At 37.4% G+C, this 12,493-nt stretch overlaps 1 protein-coding gene across 5 annotated transcripts in view; it reads right to left on the bottom strand.

Moving 5' to 3' along the window:
* The window catches only part of LOC311432077 (ATP-binding cassette sub-family A member 13-like), a 155,154-nt gene that overhangs the window by 113,006 nt on the left and 29,655 nt on the right, over window positions 1–12,493 (bottom strand). For 4 of the 5 annotated variants that reach the window (XM_084510132.1, XM_084510133.1, XM_084510135.1 and 1 more), the window contains 6 exons: window positions 11,361–11,661; window positions 10,440–10,554; window positions 9,359–9,688; window positions 5,395–5,464; window positions 3,568–3,702; window positions 2,438–2,575 (listed from right to left, as the gene is read on the bottom strand). In XM_084510132.1, the coding sequence (XP_084366258.1) occupies window positions 2,438–2,575; window positions 3,568–3,702; window positions 5,395–5,464; window positions 9,359–9,688; window positions 10,440–10,554; window positions 11,361–11,661 (1,089 nt within the window). The remainder of the gene's footprint in view (window positions 1–2,437; window positions 2,576–3,567; window positions 3,703–5,394; window positions 5,465–9,358; window positions 9,689–10,439; window positions 10,555–11,360; window positions 11,662–12,493) is intronic. The other variant, XM_084510134.1, reaches the window with a different exon arrangement.

Below are 12,493 nucleotides of genomic sequence, written 5' to 3'. Positions count from 1 at the left end.
TATGTCAATAAATATGTGAAAACTGTGTCAACTACTATATACATATATAGAGAGAGACAACCATTTCATATAACATTAACATAATATTAACAGGTATAGCTAGTCAATCCTCTGAATTCCCTCAGTCAATAAAGCAAAGCAGATCTCTTCATGAAATGATTCAGAGCAGCAGTCCGGTTTAAACATAATTCAAGGTCTTCCATTTAAGTTGATACCCAGCATTTTTCTACCCATGAAGTAACCAGGCTCAGCAAACTGACCACGTGACCCAGATCAAGATGTCTTCTTATGTCAGGAGAAAGGTTGGCACAGGTATCTCTGCTTTCCAAACATAAGCATAGTCAGTCACCATCCCCCTGCACACATGATTAACATGTAATATTTTACTGACTCACTACAATTGAATCTGGCAGTGAGATTTTTTTTTTTTAATACAGTTAAGTAAAAGTGGAATGTTACTCCAAAAAAAATTAACTTAATATGGATGACAATTACGAGAGGGGAGAATTATATATAACACACATATATATATATCTAAACAGAGATTATGAATTCAAGGATTGGTTTAGTCTGTGAATTAAAAACGTTTTTACTCATTCCACAACCATTTCTAGGTTTAGAGAGAACTTTTGCCAGAAGTGTAAGGCATTACCACCTACTGTGACATTTCTCATGTTCTTCTACTCATGAAACTCACTTCCAGTTAGCTTCTCTTTCAGTCAGGATATTAAACCGATCAAAACACATCATTCTTGCCCTTTCCATTGCTTCCTACATTTTTGATCACATCTTGGAACTCAACAGATAAGTACAGAGCCAGCCTCAGACAATGCATCTCAAGCAAGCTTCAGATGGAGAGCTCCAAATTATTTGCAAACAGTAGATGACTTATCCTGAGAGAAGCAGTTCCAGCATTGAGGTCTCTGTCAGCCCATCTCTGACTGTATTTCCAGTTTGTAAGATATCTCATCTCTGATTTTCAAAGTCATTTCCACTCCTACTGAACTGTCTCTTAGCTGTGCTCTTTGAATCATATGCAGGGGGCTTGCACAGGAGCAAGTCACTTTGCTGTTTGAAGCTATTTGTCCTTGAATCCATTTATCCCATTACCAGTACAATAAATCTCAATCCTCATGAAATGGGGAACATTCCTTTGCATGCATGGCAGTGTTGGAGTCTGCATACAGGCAATTTAGGTTACAAGCAAGTGATGTGTATCAGTAAGTGGAGAAGTGAGAATAACATATCCACAAAGTTGTATGACACTTTGGTGGCTTGAGCCAAAAACCATGCTAGTAACTTCTCAGACAGAGGAGTTTTTCCCTGTTTCTACAGTGGGTGTGGAGTACACAATGGGAAACACTCTAAGTCTTCATTTTAAGTAAGGATCAAAGACTATCTTCTCAATAAAATTGAATTGTTCCAAATTGTAGATACTCTGGCACAATTTATATGGATAGTTTATCCAAAAATGTTTGAAAGAACCTCAAGACTTTATGAAATTAGCACTACTCTGAGAGGCATCAACACATAAAACTGCTGAGTCATTCAGTTTCTTCACCTATGCTACAGAAAACTGGATCTTTTACAAGCTACAGTAACTTCTAAAATACAGCCCACAGTGACTCATCATGTTGTTCTAAAGCCCCAAGAGGGTATACATGTAGAAGAGGGTGACTTACTCCTTCACTCACAAACTGTAAATGAAAAGTGAGAAAGTCCTTAAGGAGACCCCGGGGGGGTAGGGGGAGTGGAGGTTGTAATTAAATTAAATTAAATACTTAATTTTAAACAACTAAATAGAGACATAGTAGAGCAGTGAACATAACAGGCAGATAAACGCAGATAAAAATGTTGTTACTGTAATAGTCACTTTTTAAACAGAAGGCTAAGAAATGGAGACAGAAAAAGCAGTGATAACAGAAGAGGAAAATAAGAAATAGAAAGGAAATGGAACAAAATTATATCATCCATGTAAAGAAGCAGATAGAAAGACCAGAAGAGGAGGAAGAAAATTGAGCTGCCACAAAAAAAAAGGAAAAAAAAAATTATAAAGCACAAGGCTTTTCAGATCCAGTAACAGTATGAAAAGGTGTAAAGAACTACAGGAGAGCCTAACAAGGCAAAGTAACAATACAGGTACAGGATGAACTCAAGAGTTACTTATTTTACATATTCTTGAAGAGTTTTCATAACTCTTCATAGACAATAGTTTTAGTTGAACCATTCAAGCATTACAAGTGACAGCACAATTAAAAGTTAGTATATATTGTTGATAGTATACACTAAGCAATGGAAAAGAGAAAGAAACAAGATCTAAAAACATATAATATAGGACCCACCAATGATAGAATCATGTTGATCAAAATTAACACTATTTAGAAAAAAAATATATATATATGTATATATATATTAAAATTCTGTTATGATTACAAACCCTTTTCTTTGAAGTTTTCATTGAAGAAAAACATATTCGAATTCAGATAATGTCTTCTCATCCTCTCTGCACCACACAGGTTCTTCCAGTAGGAAACAGTAAAAGGAAAGTACCAATAGTTCCTTAATCCAAATTTTCCTAGATGAAAGAGCACAAAAGAAACAGTTGCAGAAGTCATAGTCTTTTTATATTTGTACGTGGGCCACTAATATCCTAGCATTACTTTTAAAAAGCTGGTTAGGGCATTTAACTAGCTCAGACTCAGCTGAACTTCACAAACCTTACTAAAATGGAAAAAATCACTTCGCTATAACACCAGATCTTGCCATAAAACCATGAAGCCTCAGTGATACTGTGCTTTACCCTATCTCCAAACCAGGTTTGCAGTGTATTAGAAGCAATGAATTAGTAATATGTAGAGATAGACGATATAATCTTGCATACTAGAAAGAGAAAAGAAAAGGAACCAAACAGCCTGCTGAGGCAAACAAATACAAAGTAGCTAGGAGAAAAGATGACATAAAATCAGAGGAAAGAAATTTCAAGCAGTTAATAGGGCATTAGGGTATGATTCAAAATGCCTCAACCAACTCAGTATTTATGAAACTTGCATATTGAAAAAAATATCCCACTACTTTCTGCAAATATACTTGGAAGTTAATTACTTCTTTTTATGTATTGACTGACTACAGTTCTCAGTCCAGACTACTGAAGATACTGTTATCAAGCATTTCAAAGTCATAGTGAACTGAAAATGTTTTGTTGTTCTTGGGTTTAATCCAAAGTAGTGACAGCAGATTCACCATTTTCACACAATTTTTTTCTCCTAGACTGAGCAGTGTTTTTGCGAAGTACCAACAAAGTCCTTCAAATATTTGTCATCCTTATAAACAAAACAGACTTCATGTCTGCCTACAAATTCTAGTCCATTTTTTAGCACTATTCAATACTTATTGAATAGGAAGACCCAGTTCCTAAATGCAATCAAAGAGTTTTGGCACATCAAAACCTCAAATCAAAGATGTTTTGTTTTACTTGCATACAATGAGGAAAGTCAAATCTATTCATTGCATTCAATAACTCCTCTATGAATGCTTCAAAAACATATAATATGAAATCTCTGATCTTACCAGGAACAATATTGCTGAAATACCAGCCACCTATAGAATATAAAATGGAGTCAAATAACATCATCCAGCAGGTCATTCCAAAGGTCATGTATCCTCCTTTTGCCATTGGCTGGTACACATTATTCCACTGAATTCCTGGTAGTAGGAGTAGTAATAATAATAATTTTAAAAGGTCAAAACTAAATCAGTACAGCATTAAAGATCACAAACTCACCACCAACCAACTCTTCTGTGTATTTAAGCACTGACAGAAAAAGAAAGAGTGTAGGTAATAACAGTAATCCTAATGAATAGAAATGAATTACTATGCCTCTCAAGTCTCTGTTTAGAACAGCAGGTGACACTGCTGCTGAGAAAATGCAGAGAAGTTGATGTAGAAAAGGTTATTTATGAAGTTTTAGATGGCCCTTAATTTGGCAATAGAAAAAGAATTATGACTATGACAAAATGAAGCACTGACCTCTTCAATAAATCGGGCTTTAGGACATACTGCTGATATTACAAAGAAACGGGTTAAAGTAAGATTTCTATAATGCTAAACCTGAAAACTGTGAATTCTAAGAAGCAAGTATTTCTGAGCACTGACTGTGTTCAGACACAAACTGGAACTACAAACATACTGAGTATGCTTTTTAAAAGTGCAAAAGGCATGAAAGGAAGAAAGACAGTGGAGAAAACTAGTACTACTGAAAGTTACCATATTTGTAAAAGGAAAAGTAAAAAGCAACCAAACTGTACATTTACAAAAAGCATTACATTTTTCTTCTGAAAAGGGGAAAATGCTACTTTGTTTGCAGTACATTGGGTCATGATATTGATTCTGCAATTCTTTTTCTGCGATTGTCAAGAAGAGCAGTTTTTCACAAAGCACATTTTGCCCTTTATTCAGTAAGGAGGAGTTATTTTGATGGAAATGTCTGGCGTGAAATTTTAGTACTTTCTGCAACTGCCTCTTCTACTCATCAACTTTTGTATCATTACAATATTTGTCCAGTAGTTCATGGTTTGAAAAATACACTGTCATTAATATCGATCTTGCCTTAGTAGCGACAAAATAAAGGGACTACATCCTTTTCTATATTTAGATACATAAAGTAAATGTAGATATTTATCAAGGTCCCCAACATTTATTTATTACTCTTCTGTAACTTTAGCATCAACAGGGGCAGAACAGGGCTTACGGTTCAGTGTGCACCTAGCAAGTTTCCAAATAATTTTTCTTCCTAATGCTTAAACACAACACAGTGTTCTCATACATTTCTGCACTTGCACAGTAGCTCTCAGTGGAAATTTCACCAGCTATCTCCAGGCTCACAGAGAGAGGTGCACTGTTACTCAGGCTCAGTACAAAGAGTAGAAACATACGAGATATTTAACAAAGCAAAGACTACTTTTTTTCCCTACTTTCCAGTGTAAAATAGTTAAATATTTGTTAGCATTATGTTGAGAGTAACTTACAAGGCTCTTGTTCTGTACAATATTGTTCTTATAACCTCCCCTGTATTATACACTAGTGCATGTGTGAATCCACACACACCTCTGTATAAAACACTCTGTGTATATCCTTCACAGAATGAGCTTTAGAGCCATCACTGACATCAGGAAGGATTCCCAACCATTTGTATTGTGGTTCTAAGCCCACTAATTTACTTCTGGAAAGTGGTACAAGCTTAACTTGTTTTTTGAGAGCATTGTTCTCCTCTCTTATGATCTATCCTGTTCACTCATTATTAGAGTGTTGTTTTTTTTTCCAGAATAAAGTGAAAAACATTTCCAACTGTATTTTTTAAAGAATAATAATTATTTTATTCTAATTGCAGAGCTTACCTATTTCTTGACCCTCAAAAAATGTAATGAAAAATACTCCTTGCCCAAAGGCAGTTGTAGACAGAAGACACTACAATACCAAAAGAGAAATAGAATGTGGACGTCAAATAAAATACATCATTAACAACCTCCATGAAACTCGTGATATTAAAAGCAAGCAATAAATAAATAGACCACTGTTTCAAATAGGCTAATAGTCATTATTTCCTTTTATGTTTTAACATTACTCCCCCATATATCGCAGTGGTATTTGCTCCACCTTAAAGAGTTCTGCTGACCTTATTATGAAAATTGGAAAGGATTAATCAACATTTCACAAGTTTTAGACCATCCTAAATCTGCCACTTACACAAAACATATAATGTGTAACACTGCAACAGCATGTAAAGTAATATACTTTTATCGTAAGAGCAGTGGTCCTACTCATGTTTGTAAGACAAGAACTCAACAAGAGATAGAGGTGGAAGGAATCCATACACTTGGTACTATATGTAAATATATAATTCTTGTTCAGGGAAATAATATTTAACTTCAAAGAAGCAAAATAAATTAACCATGCTGTATCAGAAAAGTACAAAATATAAAATGACCAAGTTCCGCAATGGATAACACGGAATTATGACTGACAGTCAATAGAAAAACACTGGCAAGCTCATGAAGGCTGATGGAGAGATGCAAACCATTACTAAAATTAATAACCATTATTCAATGATAAAGTTCTGCAGTTTGAAAGTGAGCTGAAATAGTTCATTTCATCTCTCATTTTAAAATAATGCAATTAAATAAGACTTCTGCAATATTTAATAGAAAAGACACACATCCTGCCAGCTGTCTGAAGAAAGAAGTAAGAAGTATGACATAGTCTGCTACTTAGAAAAAATAATTATTGGCACAGATTAAAAAGTTGATGCTAATTCCACTTACCAAGTTAACCAAGACCCTGCCTCTTATATCCTTAAGTTTTCACCATCTCAACTGATGGCCTCATCCCTCTCTTCAAATTTTATCCCCTTTTGCACATGCTGCTGCATGATTTTCAATGAGTTCAGGATATCTGAAGAGTTATTTTGCAATAACAGTGATTTTAAACTATGCATATTATCTGCTGTCTACGTTTCTTTCCCAGTGGCCCAAAGGGGGGAGAGAACAAGAAAATAACCATAACAACAAAATATTCTCCTGCCTTTTTATGCCTGAATTCTGCAGTCTTACATTTTGCTTACATCTAAACACGTTTAGATGTAGAGCTTAGTGATATGGTCTAGTGGAGGACTGGTTAGTGTTAGGTCAGAGGTTGGGCTAGGTGATCTTGGAGGTCTCTTCCAACCTAGGTGATTCTGTGATCCCTAACTACAGAAGCAGAAGCTATTAGTTGACTAATTAATCCAATTGCCTGCTGTGGAGTACGATTCATTGATTTTCATGCATGGGTCTGATCCTGCTGTCTGGTTTATGGCCATTATTGGGTCCCGCACTGTGCTCCAGGCTATGGCCACACCTCTGCTCCTTGTGGCTCTCTGCCTGATGTTCCTGACTTTGCCCTGTATCACCTTTTCTCCTATGGTAAGACCCAGGCCCCCTGTCACTGGGTGTTGGAGGGGCTGGCCTGTTACTCGCATCATTACGATGCCAAGGGTACCACTTATATCTGTCTGTGGGCTGGGTGCCAGAGGTCCCTTGGGCACTGGTGTCTCTTGTGCCACTGGCACTATCCCTCCACCCATGACACCTCTCCTGCTGGTCAGGTGCTTCACTGGACTGCATCACTCTCCTTGCACACCAAGGAGACCTGCTGCTTGCCTTGCTCTTCTAGTCTTCTTCCTGCTGCACACGCTGGCAGTCAGAGGGCCTAGATGCTCAGCGAATGGTGGACTAGCTGCAGGGGCCCTGTTTTATAGGGCCCACAGCAAAGGCGGGGGCAGTGGTAGCCACTGGGACTTCAGTGAGCCTCTGTGATGGAGTGGCCCATGCGTGGCCAAAGGTGGCTGTGTTAGAAGTGGCCTGGAAGATGCCTTCACGTGGACAAGGAGGAGGGTTGGGGGGGCCTGAAGGCCCCTTTTCTGGGGCTGACTCCCCTGGGCCTTTTGGCTTGCTAGAGAGAAAGGTTGCCCCTCGGCCACAGGGACTGCCCTGCACCTCCCATTCTGTGCCCTGGGTTTATTTGTTAACACTGTTTTTTAGGTAATTTCATTCTATTCTTTACGAAAAGGAACAGAATCAAGGTGCATCTTCAGCCCTAATTCCCATGTGTGCTTTGTGCTCCGAGTGATGAATTTCTTCCTCACATCACATCTAATCTAAATTTCCCCTCTATTTGTTCAAAGCTGTTATTTCTGGTTCCATGGCTATGCTCCCTGAGAGAGTCCCTCTCCAGCTTTCTTCTAGGCCACTTTTATGGGTAAGGTTAGGTGGCAAAAATGCAGGACCTCGCAAACTGCAGCCTTATCTACCTTGTTCCACACATTCCACATGACGTTTTCTAACTCAGGCTCTAGCCTCTCATCAGAGTAACATAGAATCATTAAGGTTGGAAAAGACCTTCAAGGTCATCTGGTCAAACCAACACTCTGCTGCCAATGTCACCCACTAAACCATGTCCCTGCGCACCAGGTCCAACCTTTCCTTGAATACCCCCAGGGACAGTGATGCCACCACTTCTCTGGGCAACCCATTCCAATGCCTGACTGCTCTTTCTGAGAAGAAATGTCTCCTACTTGTTTTAATTGTTGCAGAGCAGTGCTTACACTGAGTCAAGGACTTTTCAGCTTCTCACACTGCCCTGCCAGTGAGGAGGCCGGGGGTGCAGCAGGAGCTAGGAGGGGACAGAAGCAGGACAGCTGACCCCAACTGGCCAAAGGGGTATTCCGCACCATGCTTGATAATTAATGTGGGGTAGCTGGCTGGGGGATAGGAGGGATACCGGCTGTTCGGGGATAGGCTGGGCATCTACCTCTTTCTTCGTTTTCTACACAACAACCACAGGCTCACCAATTCTGCTCTGGCAGTTCTTCGCTCTCCCTTCTAAATGGGTTCTGCTGTGCCATGCTCACACATCACTTTGACAGCTCTGCATGTGGTGTCTTCCCAAGCTGCACCATAATCCAGGGCATGACACCACATCCACCAGCCAGCTAAGGGAATGGCAAGAGCAGCGGTTCACTAGCACCTAACATAATCACTCCTGGGACAGAACTAGGCAGCTGCTAGGTAATTATCATGAGTTAGGGAACAATTTCTGTAATACTAACAGCCTACCATAACCGAACTTCCTTAGTACTCTGTCTCAGGCTAAGGGCTAAACAGCTGTTGGACAAAGGAAAAGACTTTCATTTCTAGTTTAGTTATATGGAGGGTTACAGCATATCCATCTAAGAAAACAATTTAACAAAGCTAGTCCTTTTTTTGGCAGAGATCTGCACACATAATACAAGAGCTACTAAGAGGCCAGATGAAGTACATTTTCACCACAGATTATTCAGGGTAATATACCCTGCTTATATACTGGTATTGAAGAACTAAAGCTAGATAACTTCTAGAATATCGCTCCAATTCAAAATATCCTGACATGCTATTTACTGAATAATTGGATACATCTACAATAATATCACAAGTTTTTCGCCAAACAGTTAATGACTTAAATGACCAGTATGCTATCAGAGAACAATAACATTATATTTTGAAGCCAAAATATTAAGAGACATTATGAGCATGAGGGATAAAACTTCCTTATTTTGTTTTGTTTTTTTGGTAGGTTTATACAAAATTTCCCTGAAAATTTATATTTGATTTCTTTCTATGTTCAAAACTTTTGGTCAGTTCAATACCTAGTAAAGAATGACTTATTTCCAGTGAAACACAAAAGCAAAAGTAAATAAATAAATAAATAATAGTCTAAAGTATCAAAACTATGGAAATCCATGTATGGTTGGAGAATAAAAATTAGAAAAAGAAAATAAATATTTACCATTATAATTTGCTTGATGAAACTCAGCTGATTCTGCAAGACCAACAAAACTATGTAAGGTAAAAAACTGATCATATACACAAGGCTGGCACACAGAGCTGCTGTATTGGCACTGCTAAAAAATGCTCCCAAAAAATAGCTTAACATAATAACTGTCACTCCAAAATCCAGGAGGAAAAGGAAAATTAGGAAGCCATTGCTATAAGCAAAGATACCGCTTGCTTTCAATATGATGGCCAGGGCACTGCTGCTTATTGTGAGCACAATTAAATTCTCCAGAAACCAGGCAAAGAAATGAATGGCTGGATGTACTCCCATTGTCTTCATATACTGTAAGACAATACAGCAGTCAGACTTAAAGTTAGGACACAATATTTCCTGTATAGGAAATATAGACCCGTATAAATTCCCCACCCCCACCCTCTTATCCCCCACCCCACCCCACCCCCACCCCCCCCAAAAAAAAGGGGGGGGGGGGAAAGAAAAAGAAAGAAAAAAAAATATTTACAAGGTTCCATTCATTATCAAACAGAACTCAGACTTGTGTGTATTAAGAAATAACATGAGACAGTCTTTCTATATGCTTAGCACCTGCTAAGACTAGTTGTTGATATAGCTGAAATAGTTCTGTCTCACTTTTTCTATCATCCTGTCATCCTCCCTTAAATTCTTGAAAGCTACATAGTACATGGGAAATTTTTAATTTGGCTTATGAAGGTTTATAATATTAGTCCACATACAGCAAAACATGAAAAAAAAAGTCCAAAATAAAAAAACATTCTAAACACAAAGCCTCATTTTAAATAAGTTTCCTGATTCAAATTTTATGAAATTTTTTTTGCTTGTTGCTTTTTGTCTCTTGGAAAATATTTGCACACTAGGATGGCCAATGCTCAAACTCAAAGCAGCAGCGTTTTGAATCTGAGTTGCCAGTTAGAATCTGAACTTACTGCCAAGAGGAAAACAAAGAAAAAAAGAAAAAAACAGCTGCATTTATGAGTACACAAAAGTACCTAAATGTTAAAGTATTTTGGTACACTAATAAATACATTTTATTTTCAGAGACTCAGCTCTCTCTTACCTCTTCAAGATGAATTTCTCTTTCATAAACCAGCTTGCGAACCATGACAGCAACAGAAACCATCCATGTTAACATCATCATAAGAGGGAAAAAAAAACCTATATTGTTCAAGAATCTATGGAAGAATATATATGCAGTATTGTTAGCTCCCATACATAAAAGACTTTTTTTAGCAGTTTGCTAATAGCTTAATACCGTGACTATTCTCAAAGTATACATAAAATAAGATCTGTCATGAGCGATAAGATTTATTTTTATTCAGGTCAGGTGATTCACATATTTTTCATGCAACAAGCTACATATGTGCATTAGTACTATAAATTTTATTTCCATGTGTCAGCAATAGAGCTGATGTAATCTGTCTTCCGGGTGATGAGGCTTCATTCATAGTCAAACAGAATTCAGATTTATGCATAATAAGCAATAGCATGAAACACTCAACTTTTGCTCCATTGGTACATTTTCTCACCATTAACTAATTTTACATTCTAATACTCAGGATGTTATGACGATTTTACAAAAAAACAATCCTACACTTTTTCTTTTGTTCAAATTTGCAGCATATTTCATCACATACTGGGGACAAATTCTATGTTTTCACATAGGACGATTGATAATAGAATAGTTTCTTTGCACATTGTATTAGTTGCATAACGTATTCACAGTCTTTGTCCAGCAGACTACTCTGACCAAAGTATAGCTGTAAACAGCCTGTAAGGGGTCATTTGGCAGACTGAAGTTGCATAACATTTTGTCACCTCTTCTCTTAACATTTGTTGTTTTGGTATCAAACACATTCATTCAGTTCTACGTTAGAAAATGCACTTATCCATTACTAAGACCTGGTAGCTTCCTAAGTCCTCTAAGCGTTAACCCAATAAGAATTCTATAATTGAATTAAGAAGTAGAAAATTTACTTACAGGTCACTGGTATGACAAGGGTAAGGCATGGCTTGCACCTGAATTGCTGGCTCTGAGATATCTGACCCTGTCTGAACTGAAATGATTGCCCTTTCAATCATGTCTTGAATAGGAATAAAGATATGGTTATATTTAAACCCATCAGCTGGCAGCTTCTGGGGGTGAGATTTCCACACTGGGTTCTTAATCAAATCCGTTCTCATGCTGTAGAGAACACTGGTTCTAATTGTATATGAAATGTGCAACGGAAGGAGATTTCTAAAATCTGGCGTCTTGTTCTTTGGTGCATTGAAGATGATACCTGACACAAGAAGAAAAAACATTTCATGCTCAAGCCTATATGACATGTTATTTACATCGCTAACTCCTGGACAATTATCACATGACAGTAGGATACACTCACCTGTTAGAGCAGGTCTTTTAAAATTTCCCGCCCCCCACTCAAGAATGGTAGGTTTCATAGACACCAATGTTACATAATTCTTATTTATTCACAAAATATATGAGTTTGCAACAATCCTTTTTACCTGAGAAAATTCCTTCTGAGATTTGTCTTTTTGAGTTGTAGCTTATCATCCTTATATACAGATTTAACCCTGTTTTATATACAGATTTTTGGGAGACTGATCCCAATTCCACATGTAAAAGCACTACAACAAAATTCGTCCACCAAAGGATTACAAACCCTGGAAGTGGGTGACAAAGAAAACAATACCAACCCACTAAAATTAGCTTTGATTTCTTAATTTCTGAGACAATAACATAAATTCTGCTTTAACATAGCAGAATTTGCATGATTATCTTCTCTAGCTCAGTAAAAAGCGTGAGTGAAAGCTGTATCTGTAGCTGGAGAGATTCAAATGTAGCTGGAGAGAGTCAAATACAGTAAGTTGGTTGTATTTTCTTTCAGAATGACCAAGACATTCTAGGCTTTTTTTTTAGGAATGTGAGAAACTGATCTTTTTTCCTTAGGAAAGGAAAATGATCTCTCTGACCACTGGGCTCTCAGAAAGACATCATAGAATAATTTACTCTGCTGTAAAGACTTTTTTTCAAATTAATTTACCCATTTATGCAAGCATTTAGTTTTCTGAAACATTCTTCCCTCTTTTTTAGAAAGACTATATGCAACT

This window comes from Aythya ferina (genome assembly GCF_964211825.1).
Source record: "Aythya ferina genome assembly, chromosome: 2".
Classification (NCBI taxonomy): domain Eukaryota; kingdom Metazoa; phylum Chordata; class Aves; order Anseriformes; family Anatidae; genus Aythya; species Aythya ferina.
The sequence above is the reverse complement of the archived record's forward strand: the minus strand, read 5'-3'. Positions and strand labels throughout refer to the sequence as shown.